Source organism: Malaya genurostris, chromosome 1, assembly GCF_030247185.1.
Source record: "Malaya genurostris strain Urasoe2022 chromosome 1, Malgen_1.1, whole genome shotgun sequence".
In the NCBI taxonomy this organism is placed as follows: domain Eukaryota; kingdom Metazoa; phylum Arthropoda; class Insecta; order Diptera; family Culicidae; genus Malaya; species Malaya genurostris.
This window is the reverse complement of record NC_080570.1, coordinates 13,086,356-13,112,749: the sequence shown is the minus strand read 5'-3', so window position 1 is coordinate 13,112,749 and position 26,394 is coordinate 13,086,356. Positions and strand designations below refer to the sequence as shown.

General features: G+C 39.2%; 1 protein-coding gene across 1 annotated transcript; it reads left to right on the top strand.

Annotated features, from left to right (window-relative positions):
* Window positions 1-1,128: 1,128 nt before the first annotated feature.
* On the top strand, window positions 1,129-26,223 carry LOC131432939 (uncharacterized). Its single transcript, XM_058599539.1, has 2 exons — window positions 1,129-1,499; window positions 23,895-26,223. The coding sequence occupies exon 2, from the start codon at window positions 23,971-23,973 to the stop codon at window positions 25,546-25,548; it is 1,578 nt and encodes a 525-aa protein (XP_058455522.1). The 5' UTR covers window positions 1,129-1,499; window positions 23,895-23,970; the 3' UTR covers window positions 25,549-26,223.
* The last annotated feature ends 171 nt before the right edge of the window (window positions 26,224-26,394 follow it).

The window sequence follows — 26,394 nt, the reverse complement described above, 5'->3', positions numbered from 1 at the left end:
AACTTATTGCCCTTCAAATGTATTTTTTTTTTTTTGAAAAAATAAAACCAAGGCACTAAAAATGTTAAACCGATTCAAAACGGTTCTGTCAGTCTTGTATGGCAAGTATCTGGCAGAAACAGAACCATTAATGACCGCTAGGCAAACGTTTCTCTGCCGGAAACGATTGTTGCATTGTTCCTAGACTTTTGCCGAACAAAATGGCTGGTAGGCTTAACTAGACTGACTATAATCAGAGTGACGATAACTGTTCAATTGGAATGACAGCTACCAGTTACAAACGAGCAAATGACCTGTTAATTCAATGTAAAGCTAAGAGCAAATTCAGCAGCTAGAAGTTCTATATGGAAGGTCTATTATAGAGCAGAAACTGGAACAAACGTATCTCCAGCAAGCCGTTCTAGTTTTATTTATTCGACCAGTTCTTCTGTCAAATTTGAAACTGGTCTACGATGCCGTTCTATTTTTTGTATATTTGAAACACGAGTAAAACATTTCTGGGGCTGCCAGTTTTTCTTGTTATAAAATTCAGATTTAAATTTTGTAACTGGCATAAATTATGTATCTAGAACTAGAACACTACTGAATATGCCCTAATGAAATGTTTTGAATTGTTGCCAACATTACGGATGAGAAGTCGTCACTCTGGTTATAGGCACTCTAGGCTTAACAATTTCCATGATATCATCCGAGACTACAACCAAATACACTGATAAACCCTGGCCTACACTTGCTTGACGCACAGCGCTTCTATATCGACAGTGAGTGTCACTACATCTCTCACTCTTTCGACTTGATTGTCCGTGACCGGTACGAGGCACTCACATCACAGCTCGAATGATGATTGAGGGTATGGACATGAAAAGCTTTCCCCGAGCTTCAGTTGAGTTCAGCGATGTCAGATCTACGGAAATCTCCGTAGATCTACGGATTCGAACATTTTCTACGGATCTACGGATCCGTAGACAAAATCTACGGGAATTGGATTTTTTTTACGGAAATCTACGGAAATTAAAATTTATCAACGGAGAACTACGGAAACAAATTTTGTTTGGCGAGCAAAAAAAAAAGCCTTTCACCGTGAGCGCTTCCGAGAAAAATTCCAATCTACGGAAATGACACTACTACTATCTGGCATCGCTGGTTGAGTTACGAGCGTCGGTCGTTTCGGTTGTGTGAATACGTTTTGTAAGTGCTGTTTTCCGATTGCTGAGTGATCTTCATTGCTGAGAAGTTGTTTTGTATATTGCTTCTTCCTGTTCTCGTGTCGCCTCTTCCTAGTGCCGTTGGAATTGTGCTGCGGTGCTCGATAAATTAAGAAAAAATCAGTGAAATTCTAGATATTTGAGCATATTTTGTTGAACCAATTGATGTGAAGTGATTGTTGAACTGTTTGAAACAAGTGGAAAAAGCGGAAGGATATTTTCAAATCACTTTTCATTGGATTATCCGGAATCAAGTCCGTCAACGGGAAGCAACGGAAAATAACGTAGCAAAAGGTAATGACTTTTGTTTCGCAACAAACGAGCGAGCAGGTTTTCTGTTTTGCAGCTTATTTGAAAATGGTGGGAAACGAAGCACGCCGCTTGCCGCTGAATTTATTTTTAGCGTCGACGAAATGTTGACCGGCTCGGTTCTTCGAGTGTCGCTGAAAATTTATGCTAAGAAGGGCTCTCCCCTCACCATGGGTTATGAAGGGCTCCTCACGGTTTCCACCATGGGCCGGGATTTAAACGGGAGCGAAAAAGGGATGGCACATATCTAGTTCGAAAATGGCGTCCGTGGCTGCAAGGCACGTTAAGGAAGAAGAATTGGAAAATACCGATAATGTTGAAGTTACTAACCGGCATTGGCTACCTATGAGTGAAACTAACCATTGAATACGGGGGTAGAGAAATCTAGATTTGGAATTTAAAGCTCAAGGAAACGAAATTCAGTGATTGTTGAGTTACAAACCGGCATCAGTAATAACACTTATTCGAGGAACTGGGTAATAACTACGCCTTCGTTGCCTGGGCAACAATTTCGGCCGAAGAAAGAACAGCACTGTTTAATGTGATGTGAGAAAGAAGGATATTAAAAAAAAATGGGGATTGAAGGGTTAACCAGAATACACGTTTCGGGTAAATGGTTTATCTTTATTTGAAGTGTGAATAAATTGAATATAAAAAAACATCACTACTTTAGACAGCACTTTGTATGTATGCTCGGAAAAGTTCAATCACCTGCCGATGCTCTAGTCACTAGAGAGCCAAGTGGTCGCTCACATTTCTCAGCGAAGAGCTCTCATCACTTTCGGCGGATTCCGCGCGGATGTGCTTTGCTTGAGACCAATCGCTGTAGCCTTGATTGTAGCTCCATGTCAACAAGCTGTGAGAATAATGAATTGGGGCAAGTGGAAACAAATACTAAACATATGTCGGTCTACGGGGTGTGCTATCGGTAAACTAATACACTCTTAACTGTAATCATTACAAAAGCTATCTAACGAAAAATTATAAGAATGTTTAAAACATGTATTACATAAGGTTATTAGATCTGAAAACCTCGTATAAAATTTAATATTTAGATAGTCACATGTAAATATTCGTAGAAAGTAATAGTAACAAGTGCAGGGCACAACCGTATTTTATTACCTTTAAGACTTTCAAATCATCAACAGCCACAGCAAAGAAAACAAAAAAACAGTAATGTTTCTGTAAACATTCCGAACAACCTGCTGTGCTGGCAGCATAATAAGCAGCAATGGACGGAAAAATCTCCACACCGAAGGCAGCGTAGCGCGAAGAAAGGCATAAAGAAAGTAGTATGCCTATTATTAATGATGCAACGCAACGGTTTTGTTGTGCTAAGTCTCTGCGCCAGGCCAGGCCAGGCGAGAGATGGCAGAGTGACACCCGTTTGATGAGGTTTGCCCTTGTCGGATTGCTCCAAACAGAAAAAAATGCTGTCCGACCACTTTAGAGCTTGGTTGGCTCGGAAGTGGGAATGTTGCAAATTCGAAAGTGTCGTTTTTGGCGCAGACCAACTGGAATCTGTGAACTTCATCGTGAAGTTATCTAATGAAGAACAATTCCGTAGGTTGAAACTTGAAACCCCGGCACGGTTGAATCGGAATGGAATCCTAGAACACTAGTTGCGTGCACTCAAACAGGTTCTTTGACAATGTTGGATAGAGAAACACAAGAAGCTATGAGAAGAACCTGTTTTCATATGATAGTTCGAATGTTGTTTTGCGTTATGTGAGTCAATTTGCCACTTGTAACTCGGTATAGATAGAGTAGTGTATTCCAAGTCAGATCACGCCAAAGTTTCAATTCATTCTAAAAATGCAAGTGTTTCAAAATTAATAAATATGAAAAAAATATCTTGTCTTAAACAGCAGTTAGACCAAATCGTAAGCCGCTAGGGACTTTGCCAAACTCTGCATCTGGTCTCAAAATAACCTATGCAAAACGATTGCAACCGTCACCCGATTCGAACGCTTCAGTGACCAAGTTTATTACAAATCGCTAGGAGTGTCCCTGTCAGTCAACCGAATACAAATAAGCGTGAAGTGAAATGTAAATAAATGTAAGGTGCAATTGTGACCAATGTACCGATTCATTTTGATTCTAAATATTCCTCATTTCCACTGACCAGATTTTTCTAAGCACACTTGATTTTTAATGCATTTTGAATACAGTTCTCATGAAGAAAAATATGACGCTTTAAAAAGTTTAAAGCTAACAATGGTCAATAAGTTTAGGCTGGTTCGAGATTAAAATTGGGCTGTGGGTCGATTTTGAAGATCATATCAGTTGTTTGTCAAAGAAGGTCGAATCATACAAAAGCAAAAAAAAATTGAGTCTCTCTCTCCTACGAATAAATGCTTCAAAATCCTACAATCTTAGTTTCTCATCAAAGGAACATAGCAATTTGGCACTTTTAATGATCAGTAAATCGATCTCAAAGACCTGTTTGATATGGTACAAAAGTTCGTAGATTGGTGTTAAAAAATTGTTTATGTTTGAGTATCGAGAAATGCAGCGTTATATCTTTCTACCGGAAAACTGATCCTATCTTGTATGGCTATGAAATCTCAGAATGGTTAATGACACGAGTGGATCGTATTAAAGATATTTGTGTTACTCTAGATCAGTGATTTCCAAACTGGTCCCTACATCCCACTAGTGGGCATTCGCTCATTTTCATTGGGTAGTAAACTTAAAATTGTTAATAGGTGGGCTATGTGTCGCAAATAGTGGACTTCGATACTTAAGAAATCTTTCTGAAAAAGGCCTTGAGTAAAATGTATTTATGACAAATTTATACAGACATTCCAAATTCAATTCATACAAAATACAGAAAAAAATCCGGTTTAGGTTCAGAACCCAGATGGTCAGAACTCCAGAATTCAGACTCATGTTTGGAATTCAGGTCCAGAATCCTGCTTCCAGGTTCAGAATTTAGGTTCAGATCCAGTGGCGTCTCGTGACAAAATTTGCGGGTTGTGCACTGATTATGTGGTACGACATCAGATGTAACAATTTGTTGTAAGTGAAAACTAAAGGTTGAGGAATTCATTTGTATTTTTCAATACACAGAAATAACGATTTACTTTTGGATTGGAATTTTTTATTAAACTTATTTTATTATACCGATTCCGCGCTCTGCACGTTGAGCAAATTTGTTAATGACTTCATCAATAAAACCGCTGCGACGTTGTAACTGAGACAGCAATTTGTTTTTAACTACCATAAGCATAAACCAAAGTCCAAGTCCAGGCTAAAAATTAAATTCTAGAATCCAGATGCAGAATTCAGGTTCAGGTAAAAAATCTGTCAATAATTTTGGTCCAGAGTCTGAGTCCAATTTCAGAATTCAGATTCAGACTATGAATTCTGGTCCAGAATCGAAGTCCCGATTTTTGATTCAGATTTCAGATTCTGCACTCAGATCACAAATTCATGTTCAGAGCAGTCACGTACCCCGAGAGGGGGGGGGGGGTCCTAGCCCCTCATAAAATCAAAAACAGACATATAATTATATAATTATTTAGAAGATCTCAGACATGTGTTACAGCAATAACAAGACAGTAAACCTAAAGAAATGTAATACAATAACAGTTCCAGAAGAAAAGTTTAAAGTTTCTGTCAAAAACACCCGTAAAAGGCACACTAAGAATTAGTTACATCAACAATCCTCAGTAACATTATCTTTGGTCCGAAACGAAATCCTGGGTATGGGCCTGATTCAGCGGTTAGATCAAATTACTCAATTCAGGTCCAGGTTCTGAGTTCCAATTATAGTACGGAATCCTGCTCTGGAATTCAGATCTTGGCTTAGAATCCATGTACAGAACTCAGGTCCAGATTCAGAATGAAAGCTCAGAAGACAGAATCAGGATCCAAGGTCAAAATGCAGGTCCGGAACTCAGATCCAGAAACTTAATCATGCTTCAAAATTTTGGCCCAGAATCCAAGTCCAGTGTTATGTTTCTGAATTCAGCTTCCAGGTTCAAGATGCTGGTGCATTCCCAGTATCTCTGTCAAATTTTTTGAGCAAAAAACTTGTTTGAAATCCTGAATCCTGCTCCAGTTCAAGCCAAGAAATCCGGTTCAGGTCTAGAATCCAAATCCACGTTCAGTATTCAAGTATAGATTTTTGCCTCAGATTCAGAATCTCGCCCAGAATTTTGGTTCAAAAACCATGTCCAGATTCAGTATTCAGATCCAGAAACCTTTTCGGATATCCCAATCCAGGGTCTTGGTTCATAATCTTGGTCTAAGTTTAGAATCTCTGTCAATTGTTATTGAGGAATCCTAGAGAACTCAGGTCCAGAATCCAATTCAGGCGCACAGTTCAAGCGCAAAATAGAATCAAAGTTTCGTTTCGGAAACTCTGTCAGAAGTTCAGAGAACCAGAGTTCTGGCGCAGAATCCAGGTCCAGAATCTAGGTTAAGGTTTCTGTCAGGAGTTCAGATTCACGATCTATCTCCAGGTCTAGAATCCAGATCCATGTTCCGAATATAAGTACTGAATTCTGCTTCAAGTTCAGAATCCATATTCGGATTCTTTCAAAAATCCAGATTCAGATTCAGTATTCTGACCCAGAAACCTTGCTCGATAGTTCAATATTCTAATCCAGTGTTCAGGACCATAATTCAGATCTAGATATCGCTTAATTATTACTGGGTGAGAGGACTTGGGAGTTTTTTTTAACAATCATCACTAAAAAAATCAAAGTCATCATTAAAAAAATCATAGTGAAATTATGGCTGATAAAATGAAAATAATGAAAATCCAAAAATTGGCGTCATAAGCTTTCAGAGACAGTTATAAATCCGTCCGCAACCGTCTTCAATCCGGGGAAATTGTTCTGCCAACTGAACTACTGTGGATGTTATGATACACAACGCAGAAGACTTCCGGCTAGAAAAGAACTTGGCATTTGATCTGACTGTGCACGGTCGGCTAAGTTCACATCTTAGTCGATCTCCTGTGATTTAGTTTCGCGCACAAAAACTTCAATTCTCTACCAGTCGATCCCATTTTATTTTTTTATTTCTCCGGTTGAGCAATGATATGTGAGGTTTTGTTGTTGTTTTGCTTACCCAATCTTTGAACGATAGGGTCTTGAATTACCAATTGATTTCTACCCCGTTGGGGTTGGGAAGCAAATGGAAACCACTGATCTAAACCAATGTACTTTTCAATGCAATGAGTTCCTCAAACTGCTAGATTCAAACCAGTTCTGTTGATCAGCGAAGAAGTACTTAATGAGGAACAATATTTAATCGAAAACATTGTTTCAAGAGGTAGTTTTAGATTATCAAACCCGACTAATAGTAGAAAGACAGGTATCTGGTTCTTTCCATGTTTTCCGTTTGGGCTGTCAGAATAAACATTACACTGGTACAGTTGTTATAGTTTTCTCCAATAAAGCCCAGTTCAAGTTCAAGTATAACTTGTTGCGTGCTGCGATAAGCCAAAGACAAAACGGAAACCAGTTGTTCAAGAATCTTCAATTAGCTCCTAAATTTAATATCCAGTTTGACACACGCTAGCTCAAACTACCACCAGAACAAAGTTGTGTTTTCGGATAGCTAGTCCATCTTTAACATAGACTGACTAATTACGAAGGCCAGTCAATTATTTTGTCTCTCAACTCAGATTTTACGGACTATTTTAATTCGATACCGCATTCCAACCAATCTCTAGTCTCTGTCTTATAGGCGTTATAGGCCGACATCTTCTATTCGAGGGTCGCCATCGGATTGCCATCTGAGTGATTGACACAACACGTTCGTTCGGTACTTGCTCTATAATATGTCACCGTTCTGTTGTTTGTGTGGTGGATTATTCGTCTCCCAAGGCCTACCAAGGCCTATTTTTAACTCTCGGCGACCACCAACTATCGCATCGCGACTGGTCGCAATTTTCTCTTTTTTTTGCGATTATACTTGCCAACGGGGCGACAATCAGTCAGTACCAGAGGAAGAGAAAAAGAAAACCTATGGCAATATCAACAAATATTCATTAGGAAACTACGTTCGCTAGTGCATTCATCAAGTCAGGTTTTCACGTGCCAAAATGGTGACATTTATTGGTTTGTTTGTAGTAATGAGCGGAGCACTCGAACATATTCTGCTCTGTAAACTTGGCTAGTTTTTGCAAAAAATCACTTTTTTCAGTATAGTTATATAATCTGCTTAGTCGTTCAAGTTGAATTGCTAAGTTGCGACTAGCAGTTCAATCTGAACTGCTATGCACTAAAGAGTCGAAGACAATACGAAATTCATTTGCTTATTTAAATTTTACTAACAAGCGGTTCTTCTCAACCATAAAATCTAAACGACCGATAATAGACCGTGTTTACACGCCAATTTCTGAGACAATCATCGGTAGACAAACAGAAAAAAACCATCTCCATTCGAAGTCGAAGAAAGTCGAATTGATATGCAGCGGGCGTTACGCCGAAGATTTACTCACCAAACATACGAACCCCAAGTGGCAATTGACGGAGGTGCCAAACGAGACGGTAAACAGTTTTATGGTTAGATTGGTGCATGCTCCCCAATTATAAATTCGGGCAGTCAGCGGGATGGTAAATAAACCATACTGTTTTGTTTTTGCTGTTGTTGATTTTCGTTCTTTTGTTAGGCCGACGACGAACGACAAGAGGCACTCGAGAAGTAACAGTGAGGAAGCTACCCACACATACTAATCGAGCTGGAGTCGTCGGAATTGAATCGAAACAATGATATGTTAGAAACACATTGACGAAAGTGACATCCCAAACAAAAGTACAGTAATTGAGTCGTCACTAACAGGTTTCGAATTTAAATTATGGATTTTCCCGCAGTATCACAGTATCTAGCAGTTCGCCAAGTGCACACTGCACAGGTAACAAAACGTTATTGTTCGAGCAGAAAAAAAACGGTCGGAAGAGGTTTGGGTAAACAAATCGTAGAAACAAAACAAAGAACGATGCATGAATGTCTTCGGCTCAACAAATCCGCCCAGACTGTCATTAGTCGGGTACTGGAAATATTATGCCGGTTGTCTACCTTCCAGTGATCAGGCCAATTGTTATGAGTAATGTAATTCTAGTTTCAGTGAAAAATGTAAATGTTTAGCAAAATCTGACATTAAAAGTAGTAGCGCCATTTTTTTCTACTGCAACATCACGTTCCATGAACCTATTTTCTGTTTTATCAATGGCGAGTTAGTTTCATATACAGATAGAAATTCTTGCCAACTGTAGATCATTTGCCGGAAGTGTCTGATGATTTCTGTTCAACAACAACATAAATAACAACTTATATCAAACAATAGGGGGTCGATTTCTAGACCTCGTCGACCCCCATAGTCAGTTTTCATTTACAAAGGATATCGACCCCAGGGGGTCTATATCGACCACTTTAAGGACCCCTGGTTTAAACGATTTAAAAGTGGGATTTGCAGTGTAAAAGAAAACGTACAGAAGATGTCGGATTGTTGAACGAAAACAATACCGAAACTCATAAACTAATGGAGGAGAAGTTAAACATTAATTGGCAAGCCATTTCTGATCGCCTAAACGTCAGAGGAATGATTCAGAAGGTGGGAAAATGGGTTCCTCGTGAGTTGTTTGATAACAGGAAAAGTGAAAAACTTTAGGCGAAATTTTGTTTTCTCTCTTGCTGAAACAAAGGGTTTTTTGAACCGGATCCAGACGGGGGATAAGAAATGGATTTATTTTGAAAATCCTTAGCACTGAAAAATTCATGGGTTGACCATGGCCAACGGTCGAACATCAACTCCATAACCTAATCATTTCGGAAAGAAGACGACGCTGCACATTTGATGGGATCAAAAAAGAAATTCTCAAGGCGACAGCGGTCAACAGAATATTATGTGGGCACTTTCGTCCCAGTCGTTTAAGGCCATCGTCCAAGTACCATGCGCGCGGGTGGTTTTAGGAAATTTTCGATGGAAATTTCGAAAAATTTGACAAAACCAAAAACATACAGACCTTTGAAATACTTTTATCTATCTACAGGGTGAAAATGACTGGAAAATTCGGAGGATTTTACGAGTCTTATCAAAAATAGCGCTGAAAAAATGAGCTTTTTTGTAATTTTTCACAATTATTTGAAAAAATAATTCGATGGAATGAATTTTTTTTTCCAAAAAAACCTCATGCTGGCAACAAGGATCACATTCGAAAACATTTTTGGAAAACCTTTTCACGCTTTTCATGGAAAATCATCGAATTTCATATAACCGATTTCGTGGAAATTTTTGAAATTCGTGGATTTTCTATGAAAAGCGTGAAAAGGTTTTCCAAAAATGTGTCCGAATGTAATCTGTGTATCCATAATAAAGTTTATTTGAAAAAAAAGTTTATGTCATCGCTTTATTTTTCCAGATAATTGTGAAAGATCACAAAAACACTCATTTTTCAGAGCTATTTTTGATAAGACTCGGAAAATCCTCCGAATTTTCCAGCCATTTTCACCCTGTAGATAGATAAATGTATTTCAAAGGCCTGTATGTTTTTGGTTTTGGCAAATTTTTCAAAATTTCCATCGAAAATTTCCTAAAACCACCCGCGCGCATGGTACTTGGACGATGGCCTTAACGTCCGTACTCTCTAGACTTGGCCCCTTCCGACTCTCGATGTTTCACGCACTTGCTGAGCAGCACTTCAGTGGTTATGAAGATTTTGGAGAATGAATCCCACGATGGAATCGCTTCAAAAGATAAACAGTACGTTCAACGTGGTGTTCGTAAATTGTTGAAATGATTAAAAAAATGCATAGCTTCCGTCGGCCATTGCCATGAATAAAGTATCTTGAATTCGTTTTCGTATTTTAAAAACCCCGGATTCAAGAGGCTGGGGTCTACTAAAAGGTGGGTAGTACCTTTTATCTTTCTTTGGACAAAACCTGCGTTAGAGGCCGTGTGGAATCCGAACGAAACCTCGGAGACCCATAGTGTTATATACCAATCGACTCAGCTCGACGAAATGGAATGGAAGTGATGTAACAATATTTGATATCAGGTGCACAACTTTGCTTCCGCCGTTTTTTCCAAAATTTTATTGCGAAAAAGTGCTTACAGATGTATTATTCAAGATATTGTCCGTCGCTAGCGACAAATTTCTCCCATCTTTCCGGCAATTTTCGGATCCCGGCTCGAAAAAAGGAGTCCTCTTTTGACGCTATCCATGAAGCAATCCATTTTTCCAACTCTTCGAAGGATTGGAAATGTTGATCTGTCAGGCCGTGTGCCATCGAACGGAATAGGTGGAAGTTAGAAGGGGCGACATCTCGGGAATATGGCGGGTGGGGCAAGACTTCTCATTTCAGCGTTTCCAGGTACTTTTTGACCACTTTTGCGACGTGAGGCCGAACATTGTCGTGTTGGAGGATGACTTTGTCTTGATATTGTGGCCACTTTCCTTTTAGCGCACGACTAAGGCGCATCAGTTGCGTTCGGTAGCGATCTCTTGTGATGGTTTCACCCGATTTTAAGAGCTCGTAGTAAATCTTAAACCACTCTCGACACGTTCTTTCACTCAGAGCAGCATCACCGTAAGTTTCTGAGAGCATTCGATGCGTTTCAGCTGCATTTTTTTTCGAATTGTAACAGAAAAGTAAAACTTCCCGCAAATGGCGAGAATTGGGCACATAAACAGACATTTTTGATCGTGAATAATATGAAAACAAGAACAGAAAAACGGCGGAAGCAAAGTTGTACATCTGATAACTATCCGTTGATACCCCAATAATGCGAGATCTGGAGCTTTCTGTAAAAATAATGCTAAATCCGTAGGGGACAGCAAACCTGATTTTCATAAACTCATTTAAATAGAAGGACTTTTAGTTCTTATAGTTGAATTTTAAAAATCTCAATCCGTCATAGTAGGAAATGACAATACCAAAAATTGAGAAATCTTAGTTGAATTCAAAACTAATTCAAGTTGTAGATCATGTTTATTGATAGCCATATGAACGGATTCTGGTTCTAATGGTCCCTGAATTCTGAACAGGGAAGTACCAACAAAAAAAATTCACCGTGTTACTATTTTATTCTTCAGTATAATCTCCATCTAGACGGGGTTCTCAAAGTGGTCGATATAGACCCCTTGGGGTCGATATCCTTTTTGCGGGGGTCGACGCAAACGAAAACTGACTATAGGGTCCGACGAGGTCTAGACTCCCTATTGTTTGATTTAAGTTAATTATTTGAAATATTTACACTAAAAAAGTTTTGTTTATTTGACCATCCGCAGATATTCGTAAGTATTTTACATCAATATTAAAAAGCAGGAAATTGAATTTTCAAAGGAATTTGTTGAAGGGGGTCTGAGGCCTAAGTTAATTTTAGTAAAAGGGTCCATGACCCAAACATGTTTGGGAGGCCCTGAACTAGAGAGATAAACTTTAACAACATTTTGATGCCCTTAAAAAACGATTTGTCGAGGTCTTCAAAATAGGCTTCCGATTTTGTAATGACCTCAGCATTCGACAAAAATTTATTTCCCTGGAGAAACCTTTTCAGGTTTTGAAATAGATAATAGTCGCTGGGGGCCAGGTCTGGAGAATATGGGGGATGGTGGACCAATCCATATCGCAAATCATTCAATTTCACCGTTGCTTACATGAATGAATGCGCTGTTCGGCTCTCAACAAAAGTATACACGGCTCGAAACTATTCACATCTTTTCTGTGAGAGGCCCAGGGGTTTTTGACTCTATTTTTCCGATTGAACCGACTTCCGGTTCCGCAATTACAGAGGTAATGAGTAATTGGAATAATAATAAATAATGAAATATATGAGAAAGGCATAATTTAAACACTAGATAGATTAAAACAGATTCTTTCTTCTATAATCTGGCCTTCCGCTTCTTGCTTGCTTGATAACAAACGCTGTGTCAAAAGTGGCATAAATAATATTGCCTATCACAGAGAGGGTACACATTTTCACACAACTCTCTTCCGACGTGTGCGAATGCAAAACAAGCCAAACAACTGCAATTATGTTGAGGTTGAGCTGAAAACATAGCACACACCAAGAAGCAACTGAAGAACACGTGACTTTCATTTGCTCTCTAAACCGTAAAGTAGAACTCTTAGTACGATAATCAATACATGTTTCATTTACTGAAGTTCTGCCATTGAGCCAGTTTCATCGTTCCGAGTTGTTTCGATGCTCAATCGGCAATACAGACAAAACCCCCGATAGGCCGCTAATTTGGGTGTGTTTCAAATGGTTACGGAATTCATCATTCGTTTGCATCGCATTTCTTTGTTTCCAATTCAATTCGCAGACGGGAACAATTGACTACGAGATGGGTTCGGCGATTTTGATGTGTTCTTTTTTTTGGGTTGGCGCAATTCCTATCCCATCAGCGATCGTGTACGTATTTGTTGTTTTGCCTACACAACGACGACGCCTTCTGCTGGCAGCATTCTTCACTTTGTTCGATAGTATAGGAGCGCGCTAGAAGCGATGCTAGAATGAACTCTAAACTCGCCGGTTTGGTTAGTCGTACGTAAGAGGCCGCTATAAAAATTAATTGGCTTCCCGACACATACACACAAATATATACATGTGAAACGTTCGCGCACTACTACCGATCGGGATTTCGCTGAATATGATCATCAGACGTTGTAGTTTTATTTCCGCTGGTTGGTTGGAAGGAGTGCCGGTTCCAAGCCGGTGGAGGATAACACTTTTCGATGTTTCGATATGCCTACTCACTCACACGCAGATCTCACTGACGGATTTGGTTGGTGTGCTTGTGCCTGTGTGATGAACTACACTTATTTCATATCAGGCTGGCAGTTTGTTACTGTTTTTTTTATCTTGACGATGATGAAGCAATTTCATCAATTGGTTCTACTTGCGAAGCAAGCAGTAAGACGTTCATTAGCCCATCACAAATAAAAAAACGGAGTGGTTCGCGTGTATGTAAACGATACTCTTCTGTTGCATTGTCATGTAATCTCGGTCCGGCCGATCCACTGCTCCGTGGTAAGCGACAAAAGACAACACGATGTTTGATGTTTAATCGACAGTTTCATGATTGTCTTTCTTAGATTTTCATTCACAGAGCTCGGTTGGCGGCTTTCAGGGTGGCAAGTGACCGAGAATATCGGGAAAATGTGAGGAATTTTAGTGCAAAACTGGGAAAAACATTACAAACCCAAATCTGAGTAATGATTTTCAACATCATGATTATTCCTGATATAACAAGTGAAAAGTAAGAGACGATACTCTATTTTGCGTTTGATCGAGAAGTTTGGTAAAAGTTTTGAAACAACGTATTGTCTCACAAAGGTTATGTGTTAAAAATCCATTCGAAATTGGATTGTCTAGTTCAACGATTTTTTAAGCGCTTATCAGCAGTTTTAAATCAATCAGAAAGTATCAAAGTTTACGTAGTTGTTATCAATAGCAGTAGAATGCTTCTGCTGTAATTTTATTGAGTTTGGGAATAAGTATACAAAACACTCGCAAAATTTTTAACAAAAGTCTCAAGGTAACATCAGGAAAAACTTAATTAAATTATTTAAAATTTTTAGGAACCTTCATGTTTTGCGTTTCTCATACATATAGAAAGGTTATGCAATCACTGTGATAACATTGTGCTCGAATATCAAAAATGCAACGAACGCCAATGATCATCGTTCGCTTCCATTCGCCTTTGCTCGATAATCGCTCTGATATTCGGACTTGTCCGTATATTCGGCTGCAAACGAAGCCGACGCTGCATCGTTGCTCGCACGAAGATCTATTCCTTGCAGTTGTTATTCGCATTGAACGTACCCCCGAATGACATAACGCGAATATGAAGCGATCATCGTCGAAACTCGTTCGTACACACCATAGTCTTATGTGTGTATGTGATGAACCATATCCCAGCACTCCTCCATTGCTGCTACCTCCCGAGATATGATGAATTTATTAGATGAAGAATGCTTCACGAAGAATGGAATCCAACGATCATCGCAGTGACGCTATTCGAACCATTTCGAGCAATAAAGTAAATGAACGAATGACAAACGAATGTATAAAACGAACATGTACGATGTATACCAGCAGCGAAGAATGCATTAGTAGATTCGGGTTCTCCACGAATATTGCTTATTCATTTTCACCCTTCTCTCTTTCGTGCAGTGAATAGTTCAACGTTGTTCGAAACAAGCATGAATACAGACAGTATATTCGCAACGAGGAAGGGTGAACGAATGAGTTACACGAAGAATATGTGCAACATTGACTGTGAAAACCGTCTTTTGTACCGAGGCCCGGAGGGATGAAGATGGCTGAATCGATTTCCACAAACTTAGTTGGAAAAAATGGAAGGTCTTGCGGTCTCATACAAAATTCCTGATTTTTGTTTGGATTTGAAGACCGGTTACGGAATTATTGGAAAGAATTAAAAATTTAAATTTGTATACTAACTTTTCTCGGAGATGGTTGAACCGATTTCCACGGTCCAAATAAAAGGTATTTTTAGAAAATTCCTGAATTTCATCTTGATCCGACTTCCGGTTCCGGAATTACATGGTGATTAGTGTGAAAAATTCCAATTTCGAATTACTTACCCAAATGGTGTGAATGATTTTCACGAACTTAGATTCAAATGAAGGCCATACTAAACTTCTGAATTTCATCTGGATCCGAATTCTGGTTCCGGAATCACAGGATTAAGAGTGTTGAATATTTCAAGCAGTTGCAAAGAATAGTTATGCAAAGCACGAAAAAATGGGGTTTCTGGGGGTGAAAATCAGTTCCAATTAATAAACCTCTTCAGTTGACGGCCAAACTTTTTTATTTATTTATTTATTTCGTCAAGCAAATGTAGACTACATATAAATTGTTTACAATGTTCACTTACATACTACGCATTATTTCTACGACAAAGCTGAGATTTGATTTGATTTTTTGACATAGTAAGTTCAAGATGTTCGCAGTATTGATTGTAATGGCGCATTATTCGATTGACTGGACTGTATTTTGCATAATTTGTTCTAGTGTTTCTTTCTAAAAATAATTTCCTGGTTCGTAATTGACAGGTGTATAAAAATTTAGTTGCGATAATAAAGAAGGTGATTGAATGCGTTGAGAAATAATGTCGCTGATAAAATAAAGCATTGCAAGGTCGCGGCGTTCTTTAAGTGTTTGTATATTGATGAGCATGCAGCGTGCTTCATATGATGGTAGAGGAAATGCTGTCCAGTTTAATTTACGAAGTGCATATAAAAGAAATTGTTTTTGAATAGATTCGATGCGTTCTTCGTGAATAATATTATATGGATTCCATACTAGGCTGCAATATTCCAAAATAGGTCTGACATATGTAGTGTATAATAATTTTATTGTGTATGGGTCCTGAAAGTTATGACTGAAGCTTTTAATAAAGCCCAGCATGCTATTTGCTTTATTGATTATGGTATTGAAGTGTTCCACAAAAGTGAGCTTGGAGTCTAAGATTACGCCTAAATCTCTTACATTTTTACATTTTTCTACAAGTTGATTTCCTAGATGTATGTTTGTGGGTATAGTTTCATTTTTCCTACTGAAAGTTATTGAGTTACATTTTTTTACATTAAGTTGGAGTAGACTTTTGCAGCACCAAATGTAGAATAGATTGATTTCGTTCTGGAATATTACAGCGTCGTTGATATTTTTTATTTCCATGAAGAGTTTCATGTCGTCTGCATATATAAGCACTTTCAGATTTTTGAGTATGAAGGAAATGTCGTTTATAAATAAAATGAAAAGGAGAGGCCCTAAGTGAGAACCCTGAGGTACGCCAGATGTTACATTAATTGGTTCAGACAGAATGTTTTGGAAGCGGACTACCTGTACACGATTCGTTAAGTATGATTTGAACCATTCAAGAAGAGTATGTTTTATGCCATATTTTTGTAGTTTGTGTAGAAGTAAAGGTATGTCAATACGGTCGAAGGCTTTGCTAAAGTCAGTGTAAAGAGTTTCTACGTAGTTGCCGGCGTCCATTGCATTCAGTGTGAATGTCATAAATTCTAAGAGATTTGTTGTAGTTGAGCGGCCTTTAAAAAAGCCATGTTGTTTGTTTGTTATTACATTTTTAAGTTGATGAAAAAGTTTTTCGTTTACAATTTTTTCAAATAATTTTGGAATGCATGAGATAATGGCTATTCCACGGTAGTTCCGAATGTTAGATTTTGCACCAGATTTAAATATTGGTACAAGAAAGGAAGATTTCCATGCTTTGGGAAAAGTACATTTATTAAGCGATAAGTTAAAAAGTAGTTGTAGTGGTAGTGTAAGTTCTTCAGCAAGATTTTTTAAAAATATTGGTGGTATACTGTCAGGTCCAGGCCCTTTTGAGGCGTCTAAGTTTTTCAGTGCTGTCGAAATGTCATGTTCTGATAGATAGTTTACAGAGATGGAGCTAGAAAATGCAGGTATGAAAGAGAAGTATTCACGGTCACGGTCAGTTTCTGAATAAGATGTATATACTTCTTGGAAAAAATTTGCAAATTGATTGCAGATTTCTGTACTATTTTTCCCTACATGTTCGTCGAGGTGCATTTGAGATGGAAAATTGTTGCTTTTTAGTTTAGTTTTTGTGTAGTTAAAAAAGTTCTTAGGGCAAGTCTTTATTTCGTTTTCAATTTTGTGGTTGTATTCTTCGTGTGCTGTGTTAATGGCTATTTTGAGTTGATTGCATAGATTTAAGTAATTTTGAAGATGAGCGTCACTTTTTTCTTGTTTGTAAGTTTTGTGTGCTTTTTGTTTCCTATTTTTCAAATGTTTTAGTTGTGAATTGAACCATACAGGTAACTTGCTGTTATGATTTTTTCTTCTTCTTTTCATGGGCAAAGTTTCGGATAATATTTTTTTTATAATGTGATAGAATTTGTTTACTTCGACGTCGACATTTCCTTCTGTACTCAGTATGTTCCGCCAATTTATTATACTTAGTCTACACTTGACTTCTTCAAAGTCAATTTTATTGTATTCCGGCAATTCCTCATATTCCAAGTCGTAGGGAAGGGATGCATTGTGTGTAAATAATGAATATTCAATTGCGGTGTGAAATGCTTCATTTTTCCATAATGGCAGGTTTGATGCATTCACACAAAAGTCTTCTGTGCAATTTGTGAAAAGAAGGTCTAAATATGCATTTTGTTGATTTTTTACGGAGTTTACTTGATGTAGGCCAAAATTAGAAATTTTGTCGAAAAAGTAGTGAAATGTTTCGTTTTCTCCAACGACTGGGAGTAAGATTGATTCATTTTCAATGTCAGAAATGAAGTCCGCATTACGTTGATTGAAGTCGCCAAAAATATGTAGCTTTACTTCGGGTTCCATATTCGAAATAATTGTGTCTAAAGATTGAAAGAATAATTCAAAAGAGAATTTGTTCGCATTTTCGGGTGGGAAGTAGACAGAGCAGTAAATATTTTCTTCTCCCAATATTGAGACTTTGGCCCATACAAGCTCAAATTCTTTATATTTAGGAGTAATAATTTCTTCAGAAGTAAAGCAAGAGTTTATGGCTATGAGGACTCCACCTCCAGATTTTTTCTGACAGAGAGATAAATTTCGGTCGTGCCGGAATACGTTAAAATTATTTCCAAATACTTCTTCGCTTCTAACACTTTCATCCCAGCTGATTTCAGTTCCAAGGATTACGTCGAAAGAGGAGGTTATTAAATTTTGATGAATTTCTTTCATTTTGGCCGGGCTTTTCATGCGGTTGAAATTTTGGCAATAGACCAAAATTTCAGTCACATTTTGTCTATGAAGCGAAGAAGTTTTTGAGAATTCTGAAATACTTACATTACTAATTCCTGTTTCTATTTCTTTGTCAGAGGGCGTCGTTATTTCCGAAAATTCGGCCTTGTAAAATTGTGTTCGGCTTCCCGGATTAGTTGGAGTCGGCGGATGTGTTCACTTGTCAAAAATTTCCCATAAGAGTCCAGATCGGCCTGCGCTTCCTTAGGTTTCATTCCATATTCCTGATGCACTTCGATGAAGATTCGTAGAAGGTGGTCAGGTGTTGTTGGAAGGCCTTCTGATGCTAATAGCATTTTTATACTAGTTGGTGTCATACCCTCGATGCATACTGTAGGTTGTTGATTTTTCATGTATGACAAATACAGACGGACGACGTGCATTATTTTCGGGTCACGAAGTCTTGCTTTCAAGAAGCGTTCGTCGCCATTTGCAGATTGTGAAGTAAGACGTACAATTGGAGGACGCATTGGATCAATTTCGAATTGGCTGTCTGTACTCATGTCATGTGATACTGTAGATGTATTTACGTTCTGTGGTATTGAAGATGTGTTCACATAGTTAGTGGATGGTGCAGCTTCGATGTCATTACTTCCTAAGACCGAAGTAGTGTTGTTTTGAATACTTCTTGTTCCTTTGTAAGGGTTGATGGTTTCACCTTTTTGAAAATTTATGAATTTTGAGGCAATATCTGCACCTGGATTCCCGGAGAATTGAACCCGTGCAGCTGCTAGTACAAGGTGAGATGAAAAAACTGCAACAAAGTAAAACGCCATAATTTTTTCATTTTTTTTTTAATTTTATTGAATGAAAGCAAAAAATGTCGGAAATAACATCAAATTTGAGAATCGGTTTAGATTTGTTCGAATTGGCCACCTTTGGCACGAACTATGGCCTTCAAACGGCCAATGAAACCATCACACGCTGCCCGAAAGTGGCTCTGCGGTATTTTGTCCCATTCTCGGCGAAGCGCTTGCTTGAGATGATCGACACTTTGGTATTTTTTAGTGCCAACCTTGCTTTCCAAAATACCCCAGGCACAATAGTCCAACGGATTGGCATCCGGAGATTTTGGTGGCCATTGTGCGGTGGAAATGAAGCGAGGAACCTCATTTCTTAACCATTCTTGGGTGGCGCGTGCTGAGTGCGATGGTGCTGAGTCCTGTTGGAATGTCCAAGGTCTGCGGCCGAAATGTTTGCGTGCCCAGGGCTTCAGAACTCCCTCCAAAATATTTTCGCGATAGATTTGCGCATTTATTTTGACCCCACGGTCGATGAATACGAGCGGCGAGCGACCATCGGCTGTTATGGCGGCCCACACCATCACCATGGCCGGCTTTTGAGTTCTGGTGGCCAACCGAAGTTGCAAATTTTCAGCTGACCTCTCTGGCAAGTAAACACGATCATTTTGTTTGTTTACAAACTGCTGGATAACGAATGGTTTCTCATCGGAGAAAACCAAATTCGGCAGTTCACCACTTTCGGCCAAGCGAAGCAACTCTTTAGCTTTTTCGAGTCTAACTTTTTTTTGCGCATCAGTAAGATCTTGCACTTTTTGGAACTTCAATGGCTTTAGTCCAAGCTCATTTTTCAATATTTGCCGAATGGCATATTGCGATATGTTCAGCTCACGAGCCATTTTTCGGCCACTGCGACGCGGATTTCGTTCAATTCGCTTCTTCACTTTTCGAACCATTTCTGCCGATGTTGCTGTTTTTTTTCGTCCACTTCCTTGACGTCGGGCTACGCTACCAGTATCACGGTAACGAGCGATGGTACGAGACACAAAAGATTTATTCACTTTTAAATGCTGGAGGGCTCTAACGATAGCCACTTGTGGTTTTCCAGCCAAATGCAAAGCAATCACACTATCACACTTGAACTCCATCACAAATAACTTTTTTTCTGAAAAATTCCCACCAAAATGCTTTTGTGCGCTTGTAAATAATATAATGAGCTGTCACTAGAATAAATCTGACAGCTGTGGGACGAGCGGTTTAGAAATGACAGCAGTCTGAAGTTGGTTGCAGTTTTTTCATCTCACCTTGTAGGTCTTTGTCCAAGGGTAAGGTATATTGTAATGACATATTATTGTTATTGTTGTGGCAGGTATTGTTACTATTAGTGTTCAAGTTGCTGTTGTAGTGCACATTATTGTCGTTGTTGTTGCTGCTGCTGTTGTTGTTGCTGTTGTTGTTGTTGTTGTTGTTGTTGTTGTTGTTGTTGTCGTGTTTGCTGTTGTTGGTGTAGTTGTTGTTTTTACTGCGTATACTGTAATTTGTATTATTTTGTTGTTTCCGCTTCCGATGTTTTCGTCTGAGGTTTGCTTTTTCAGCTTGTTTTTCTTGCAGCCGTCGAGTGCGCTGTTTCTTGTCATACTCACTCCAGTCTCGTTTCCAGATTTTTTTTACTTCCAATTAAGCGCCAGCCACTGTCGCATGTTTGAATTTCCTTCTCTTTGAGTTCTTCAGCTAGAGACTTAGGTTTGGTATTTTGGTCTTTGGTTCCGATACTGGAGATTGAAGTCGATATTGCTTTGACTTCATCTCTCAATTCTTCCAGAATAGTGTTAGGTATTATTGCAGGGACTTCAGATTTCGTAGGTAGTAAGAATTTTTCTTCGAGGCGAAGAAGCCGTTCGCTCATTTCCTTGATGTGCTGGTCATTGACTTTACTAAAATCGCTAACGTTTTTTATGGCACTGTGTAACGAGGCCTCGAATGACTGCATGCGCTGACCTACTTACCGCAAATGTTGTGGTCGTTTCTGCTGATACTGGACAATGACTGCTTCACGTCGATGAGCAAGCGCTCGACACTGTCGAATATTTCCAGGTAATGGGTTTTCATGTCTGCAGTGGTCCGGTGATACGTTTCCGTTTGATTTTTTGTGTGCTTTAGAAGTTGCTCCTGTAGATGAAGTAGTTTTAGAGTTTCAGCTCCTGTCCTTATTAAATGTTGACAGTCGGCACACACTGGTACCATAAATGCCAGAATAAAATTTTCTTGATGCCGCTGCACGCCGATGCAGGCTGAATGGTACGATTTTTCACAGTATTCGCATTTCCAAAGGAAGCGATCGTCAATATTCACACACGATTTTACACCGCACTTCATTATTCTAGATAAAATTTGTCCGAAAGGCTATGAAAAAAGCCCGCGCGCGACATAGACTACGCGTCAAAGAATAAATAAATATAAATTACTTGCGGAGCGCTCGAAAAAGCGAACCGCACCCGATGACTGTTCGAGGCGAACGTATCTATTCCGGCTATACCAGTGCCCGGCTTCCGGTTCCAAAAGCACCGGAAATAGTGGTCACAAACTCTAAAATGGAACGAACTAACCTTTCTCAGCGATGCATTGGCCTTGATTTTAACAAAGTTCAAATGAAAGGTCTAATGATTCCATACATGACTTCTGAATTGCATCCGGATCTGACTTTCGATTCCTAAACTACAAGGTGATGAATGCGCTGGTACGGAAGAAGAAAACACAATACCATCTCTATCACGCTGTGTTAGTGTTCGATTTCATACACGTGTTAAAGAAAACGAAAACAAACACCGATGCTCGATTTTGAAAACGAATGTCTGCTACCTATGGTAGCTATGATTTGTCTCTACCTCAGCACCGTATTACGAGATAAGCGCCAGAAAGAAAAAAAATTCAATGAAAGCAAGTTTATTTGAAAAGATATTTGCATCGGAACTGCATGTTTCGCGATGTATATGAAATACCAGCCAGTAGTACAGACATATCGTACCTGCGGTACAGTGACCAAAATTGATTAATAATCCAATCACAAACTTTAGTTTTATGCAACTGATTCAAAAATAATACCCTGCTTAGCTTGAATTTCATATACAAATGTAACGGAAGTGCAGAATTTCGCTTGGTTCGTTATCCTCGAACAATTGGTTTAATCGAAATAGAGTAAACCAAACAACTGGAATTAAAACAAGGACTGTCTCTATAATCAACATTTAGAATGTTTTTCAGTTCGCTTTCACATCTCATCCAAGTCAGTCGATATAACAAAACCGCTTACGTTCGGGACGGAAGAATCCAAGTACAGTATTGTGTAGTGAACAATAGAACGATCTCGAAATGAGTGAACCAAACGAACAAAAGCTACCGCCGATACGAAAGAATACAATTATTGTTGACTTCAGGCAGTGCAAAATTCGACCTTCAATACAAGAACTTGATGGCTTGCTTAAGAAGCAAATGCATCTTAACATTAAACGTGTACATTTACTTCAATGCAATAAGACAAATAATGTTGTTTACATCCAGTTTTATAAAAAGTTGGATGCAATTTAGTTCGCAAAAGACAATAACAATGTGCACTATGTGGAGCAAGAGAACATTCAGTACAACATTCCAGGAAGATAGTGCTATAGAAAAGCGTCCGCATGATCTTCCCTCAAGCGTCAATGATCCTTATGTTCGCAAAACTATGTTCCAATACGGAGAGATTCTCTCTATCGAAAAAAAAAACAAGTGGAAGAACTTTTTCTCCGGTATTCTAAATGGCGTACGTTTGTTACGCATGCGCTTGAAGAGGCCTATACCAAGAATCCCGTGCAAATCACTTGTTACCTATGACAATCAGATGGCCACATGTCAATATTGCCTAAAAGCTGTGCACAACGGTAAACCATGTGATAAACTGGACAAGTTAATTAGAAAGGCTTTTGAAGGTCCTCAACTATGGATTTTATAGTAGGATCACAAGAATGTTGATATTGATATCGACGAAGGAGCAGTTGAAGATTTTCGATGATATGATGTTACCTATTATATGCAGGGCTGTTCCCCTTTTGTTTTGTTTAAACATGCAAACAACATTAGTGCTGGACTGAGGGGGGTGTTGACTCAATCGAATTCCGATGACCTATTTCGTATACAGAGCAAATCATGTTCCGAGGTCACCGTTCCATCGTCCAGTCACGCCTAAAGGAAATCTTTGCATCAAATGGTTTCAAAAATTACTGAAATACTTCCGATCCTTGTCAGTTGATGTCTAACTTATGTTCTTCAGTTCTTCTGTGTATGAATACTTAAGTTTTGATTTATGCGTCGAATTATATAAGGATGATATGTAACATGCTTATTTAAGAATTGCAAGGAATGCTGTAGACGGTTTTTATGAAAACAAGTTGACAATTTAAGATCACATTAAGGGAATTAAATACACTTCAGCAATAGTACGTCAAGACGAAATATTTGACCTATTTGAAGGATTCTAATAATTTTCGTGTTTCAAATGAATTATTATATACAAACCAATCCACACCCTCTCATTATGTTACTAACGCGGGAAGCGACAACACCCAATCGACGCTGTTCTATTGACCAAATGTCATCAGAGACACACGAGGAGGCATTAGATAGGAACTTGTGAGTACTTAGTTATCTCACCTTCTGACGATCACCAAGCAGCAGAATGAATAGCCTTGTCCTGCAAAATAGTTAAAATAGCAGTGGACTCATATTGCTTCTTTGAGGGTCTTCACATTTTTTCAATGCCAAAAATCGGAATTTCTTTTGAACATTTACCACCGATTTCAGCAAAACTCATTGTAATTGTTTTCTTTTTTTCTTTATTTTTACCTGCAGGAATTATACCCAGTAGTAACTCGACACGAATTCCTCCGGCAAACGAAAGATAGCATCACTATCCTTACCAGTGGCGATGTCCTTGCAGGTGCAAACAAGTCAACAGCCACCATCCGGGCGACGTACACCGCAAATATACCCGAACTTTGGAACAGGTTCGCCTAACACAACGACGACGGGGACGACGCCGCCTGCATCCAGTAACAATGGAAACAGTAAATCGTCTTCCAAACTGTCGCTGAAAGCCGGCACAGACAAGCAGCCAGTTGCGGAGGTTGCATCCACTGCTGCCGCCAGGGAATCGCCGACGACCGGAAAGGATAAATCATCGAGCCTAGTGGTGTCCGTGGCGAAATTGAATTCCAGCTCGAAGGTTACCACTGAACAGGAAAAAGATGAAAAGTTGACTGCGACCAATGGAAGCTCTAATGGCGAGCACAACGGAAAGGAAAGCAATGGTAAAGGCGAAGATACCGTTGTTGCAGTGGTCACCCCGACCAAGCCAACTTCGGAGCCACTGACCAAAAAAGAGGATGAGAAAGAGAAGAAAATCAAACAGAGTCCCAAAGCGAGCCCACGTTCGACTCCTCAGAAGCAACAAACCGCCGAATCAGCGGCTGCAGATCAAATTAAAATCACTGAGAAAAAATCCAAGGAGTCCCCTTTGGTCACTCCGGATCAGAAGAAGCGAGAAAAGCTTACCGTGGACAACTCAATGCTTTCGGAGAAACCTCTCAAGGGCTTCACCGCCGATGGGGAAGAGATGGAATCGTTGGTCGTTGAACCATCCGAGTACGAGGATTCCCCGATGCCACCACGCACCGGTGGGAAATCAAAGCTACTGAAATACACAGGTGTACCACTGAGCCGGGCTCGTATCAGTCCGTATCGAGTACACGAGATCACAAGCAATGCCAGCACCGTCGTCAATTTGAGCACTGTAAGCGAGGGTCAAGTCAGTGCCCCTGAGTCGAACGAAGCGTCGCCAGTCGGTGACTTTAACCGTCCACTGCGCACTATTTCGGGAAGACGTTCCACTCGTCCTCTCACAGACATCCAGTTCACGTATCGTAAATCCACCGAGCTCAATGATTCTACTTCCAGCATGAATGTCACCATCGGCTCGGAAATTCATAACGACAGTCTGCGCACTCCGGCACCGGGTTCCTCTCGCAAACGTAAAGCAATGACACCGGAGTCCACTTCCGATGCCCTCGATGTTAAGGAAATTATCGACAGTCCCAAACGGGGTCGGTTGGATTTCAGCGGATTGCTCGGTTTCGTGTCCAGCCCGGTAACACTGCTCAAAAATCGACTGTCGCGAGTTAGATTACACGCCAGCACTCCTGTTGCCAAGCGTAACCTGGACGAAGAACATCTGTCCGGTGAAGTCATCACGGCTGAAGCTACCACCACAACTGCCAACATCTCCGGAGAAAATGCCAAAATGGAAGTGGAAGGCATTGACGAGGAGAAGAAAGTCGAAGAGGTCGAGAAAATTGGCGATGGAGAACAAACGGCGGAGAAGGTGGGAGCGAGCGAGCTTCCTGAAAACACAACGGAAGGAACAGGTTCCGGCGACGGAGATGATAGCGAAACGGTGGTGGTCAGAGATGTTACCGATAAGCAGAGACAGTTTTGTGTTGTTATGTAAAATCTGTCCATAATCATACGTCTCTCATTTCCAACGTAATATCCATTCATTGCTGTCTTAAGTTTTGTATTGTAGTTATTTTTTTTTATTTCCAATTAATTTTGGTTACTCCTTGCCTGGATGAAAGCTACTGCGTCTGCAAATAAAGGAGCAGATGGAATTTCACTTTTAGATGTTGCCCTTTATCGAAAGAATGCGTTCTTTCATAAAATACCACAAATAAAACAAATTTTTAGTTTGTCCTCATAAACTTATGTTTATTTTCCTACCGGAAATTACTTTATTACTATACGATTATTTTGTTTTATAAAATAGGACTTGCATCCACTGCGCACTGGATATTATTTTCACTTGACCTACTTCTATTGTGAGTAGAAACGTTGAATGAATTGGAAATTTTTTATCCTCAACAAGGATTTTTAGGAGAAATAAATCTAATCTCACGATTAAAATTCTCTAAAGTCGTTTCTTAGATGTAGTAAGAGAACTTAAATGACAGAATACATTATTATACATAATCAACAGAACAAATAAGTGAGCGAAACTAAACAATATGATAACCCTATCTAATATAAATGGAAAACTAGCTCAGTCAAGAAAATGAACGATGAAATAAATTACAAAAAAACTGTAAAACAAGTAAAATTGCAATAAAAATGAAAAATAAAAATTTTTTTTGTCTTTAAAATTTTGATTCTTAATTTGAAATAAAAGTCCGCAGTAATTTTATGATCAATGATTTATTTCACTTCAGTTAAGACCTGCCGTTAAAACATTGAATTTATGTTTCGCACAATTGCCTCTACCCGGTCATCCTGAGCCGTCCCATTAAATCATGAAAGTGAG